The 3917-nt window shown below is 45.1% G+C and overlaps 1 protein-coding gene across 1 annotated transcript in view; it reads right to left on the bottom strand.

Annotated features, from left to right (window-relative positions):
• Window positions 1–2812: 2812 nt before the first annotated feature.
• SLC25A33 (solute carrier family 25 (pyrimidine nucleotide carrier), member 33) overlaps window positions 2813–3917 on the bottom strand; it is a gene marked incomplete at its 5' end in the record, with an annotated part of 16333 nt that continues 15228 nt past the window's right edge. The window contains one exon of the mRNA XM_010850192.1: window positions 2813–3318. Within this exon, the coding sequence (XP_010848494.1) occupies window positions 3116–3318 (203 nt within the window). The remainder of the gene's footprint in view (window positions 3319–3917) is intronic.

The following is a 3917-nucleotide window of genomic DNA, read 5'->3' on the forward strand; positions in this document are numbered from 1 at the left end:
GCTGGTCAATCTGTCCCACATCCTAGATCTGAGCCTTCACCAGGAATTGCAGAGGCAGGGCAGTGATGAGTCTGGTGGATTCTCCACTGTCTTGGAAGTCTTTCCCACATTTTTGCTTTCACCATAAATGAATATCAGTGAAACTTCCCTTCAAAATGTGAGATGCTGCATTTAAGCACCATTCTCTTTCCAAGGAAGACTGCTGGCATGACATTCCCCTCGAAGGGCTCTGTGATGTACGTGGACAGAAAATGCACCCCATTGTTCTGCACTGGGCATGCCTAGTACAAGCTCATCTTGAACATCATCATCTTTAAGCGAATGGAATGGAACAGGCTCTGCGGCCCCTTCCTCCCAACATGCATCTACTCAACAAGCAGCACAAACCACGAGTTACCTCGGCAAGTGAGGCAAGCCTCAGTGCCTCTCACGTCTGTAAAATGTCCACGAAACTACATGCCTCACAAGGTTGTTAATGAGAAATTAAGTAGCACCTCACATACTGCTTGGCACAAAAACAGGTAAACGATGGGTAAGCCACAGGACTAATGAAAAATGGTGAAATCTCCATGATTAAGCTTATGGAGAAGAGAGCAATCAATCATGGGATTTCTCCATTAGCAGCTCAGTGATATTTCCCACTTTAAAATCCAATAACCCCTTTACAGAGAAAGCATTGCTTTTTCCCTGCTTGTTCTCTCCCTGCTTGTACTCCTGGTACTCAACATTTCTTTCATTTCAATGCCCTGGTGCAGAAACAAGCAGAGAACTAAAGGATGTCAGCTCAACATCAAATTTACCACTTCAAGAATGTATAAGAATTACCTCCAAAAATTCTCATACCCACCTAGTGGATATTAAGCAACCTGACTTTTTTCTAAAAAACAATTAATTTGGCTGTGCTAGCTATGTTGCTGCATGGGCTTTGTCTGATTGCGGTGAGTGGATGGTGCTCTCTGGTTGAGGTGTTCGGGCCTCCCTTGCTGCAGAACACAGAGCACAGGCTCAGTAGGTGTGGCACCTGGCTTCGTTGCCCTAAGGCATGTGGAATCCTCCCGGATCCCACATCTCCTGCATTGGCAGATGGATTCTTAACCACTGGACCACCAGGGAACTACCAGGGTTTCATTCAAGCTGCTTCGGTCATGTCCAACTCTTCTGCAACCCTGCGGACTAGTAGCCTGCCAGGCTCCTCTGTCTGAGGGATTCTCCAGGCAAGAATATTGGAGTGGGCTGCCATTTCCTCCTCCAGGGGGTCTTCCCGACCCAGGGATCGAACCTGTGTCTTCTGCATTGCAGGTGGATTCTTTACTGCTGAACCACCAGGGAAGCCCCCTCAGATTTTCCTATGAATATTAAAATAGGAAGATGTTGCTCAGTTAAAATGAGCTTGTGGAATAGAAATCTCTTTGCTGTCAAGCACTATAGAACTTGACTAAAGTCATTTATTTTGATTTCCATTTAGTGTTGACAGTTGGAGCAAATTATACCAGAGGGCTCAGAAACACCAACCAACCTCCTTTATGACCAAAAGTGAACAAAAGTTAACTGTATTTCAATTTGAAAATATTCTCCTCTCATCCCTACCAGAACATCTGCCACTGAAACTGAAGCTACAAGGTATCCATGATTAGAATCAATTATCTTTCTAAACATTCAGGTTGAAAAATAACCTTAATGTATAATACATACAGACTGCAGTGAAAGGGCTAATGGGAAGACTCTACATAGATCTTACCTGCCTTCTTACTATCTTTTTGTTGTTTATTAAAGTTCCTTTATAAATGGGGGTGGTTTAAAACTCTGGTAATTTCTCATTTCCAGGCCTTTTAACCTTGTACTAGGGTATTTCAGCATTACCAGTGCCTCCTACCAGGATAGAAGGGGGCTCTCTTGGAGGAGCAGGCAGTCAATCCTGCACCCTGCCCCTCTTCTCCAGTGGTGGAGCCCCCACAACAGGGCTGAAGACCCCAGAGGGCAGGTCTGCTGCTCGCTAGCCACGTTCCACACTCACAGCCAACTCGGGAGGCGACCAACGCTCTCACAAGGTACCTGGGCTTGACTAGGCTGAACCTGGGGAAACACACCCAGGGGCAAGGAAGCTGGTAAATTGTTCTTTAAAACTCTTGCCTTTGGCACTTCCCTGGTTGTCCATTGGTTAAGACTCCGAGCTTCCAATGCAAGGGGAATGGGTTTGTTCTCTGGTCAGGGAACTAAGATCCCACATGTTGTGCGGTGTGGCCAAAATAATATAAACCCTTGCCTTTGGTTCAAACTGGGGATAGAGGATAACTTCTGGGAAAGGTTTGTGTACGCTCAGTTGCTCAGTCGTGTCCGACTCTGTGTGACCCTATGGACTGAAGCCCTCTGTGCTCCTCTGTCCATGGGATTCTCCCAGTCAAGAATACTGGAGTGGGTTGCCATTTCCTCCTCCAGGGGATCTTCCCGACACAGGGATCAGACCTGAGTCTTCTGTTGTCTCCTGCACTGGCAGGTGGATTCTTTACCACTGGAAAAGGCTTATAGGTTAAAATATCTAGTGTCAGGAAGGTGTATTTATTTTTTTTTAACTTGGCAGCTGGAGAGCTCAGATGATCTAGAAATGAAGAAAGGAGACCAGCTGGGAGGTCTGTCCTGGTCTGCTTGGTGCCACCAAGCTGGGACACTTCTTATCTTTCCATCAGAGCAGGATCTAACATATTAGAAAACAACTGTACTTTTAGTTTTTCTCTGTGTTTCTAAGCTTATGCTTAACTGAAGTCGTTAGCTACAGTTTACCATAAGGTGGATATAAAAGAGGACACAAACCAAATTTATACTTAAATTAAATACCATGATTTAATTTACTGGCTGCTTAATCCTGTATTCTCTTAAGTTAAAAAAACAAACAAACACAAACACCAACCAAAAGTAGTTATAATTAACTGTTAACGTTAATGAATTTAAACCTTCCAGAAAGCATGAATCCAAAAGGAAATGTCCAACAGGTGATGCGAGCCACATACTCTATGGCTTTCCTGTTTCGGTCTCAAACATTCTACATGTCAATGGAAAAAAAAAAAAATTCTCTAGGGTTTCTCAGTTTTATTCTTCTAGAGCACAGTTTTCTGGCCTGTTACTGAGCATGGTCTTCTAACAGGTACACAATTAACTCATAGGTAGACAACACAATGGCAGTGTTTGGTATCTGCCGGATGAGCTGGGCAAAGAGTCCTCTATAAAAGGCCAGGTAGCCTTCTTCCCGGAAGACCAGCCGAGCAGTCTGGATGAAGGACTTGTACTTGCTGCCCTCCTCCCGGAGCCGCGTCCTGATGACTTCTGCAGGAAGAGACACGCATTTCAGGCTATGAGCGAACTGAACTTCCAAAGGGTGCATGGAGAGACAGCAAAGCACCCAGCTTTACACAGGTTAATGTGCAACGGTGGCTCTTTGCCCTCTCAGCTCTGTTTAGATGGGGCAGCCACACAGACCATGAAGAGTTTTTTTCAGAACATTTTCTAACTCTAGGAATTGGTCAATTGTCCCAAGACTTATGTATACTTCTAAGGGGTAAGAGTGCCAAATGACTTCTAAAGGATTAGAAAAATAAAAGTTTCATTTGAATGAGACAATTTTAAGACAGTTTATCATTTTCTACTCTTAAGTAAACGCTGTCACTTCTCTGGAGGCCTAATTTATATTAAGTATAGTGAGTGGTATCTCCAACAAGGCTTTCTTCCCATGTACTCCCCAACTTTCTCCTCTTACTAGGATCCTTCTCCACTCCATCCAGCTTAAAAAACCACCTCCTCCTTTCTCAGAGTCTTGCCCACCTGGCCCGGCCTCACCCTGGCCCCTGCGGCAAGACACCTGGCACTGCCCGTCAAGCGGACTTCAGGGCATGTGACGTGGGGAGTGGCAGACCCCCTCCCCAAGA

This window comes from Bison bison, unplaced genomic scaffold (genome assembly GCF_000754665.1).
Source record: "Bison bison bison isolate TAMUID 2011002044 unplaced genomic scaffold, Bison_UMD1.0 scf7180017864289, whole genome shotgun sequence".
Classification (NCBI taxonomy): domain Eukaryota; kingdom Metazoa; phylum Chordata; class Mammalia; order Artiodactyla; family Bovidae; genus Bison; species Bison bison.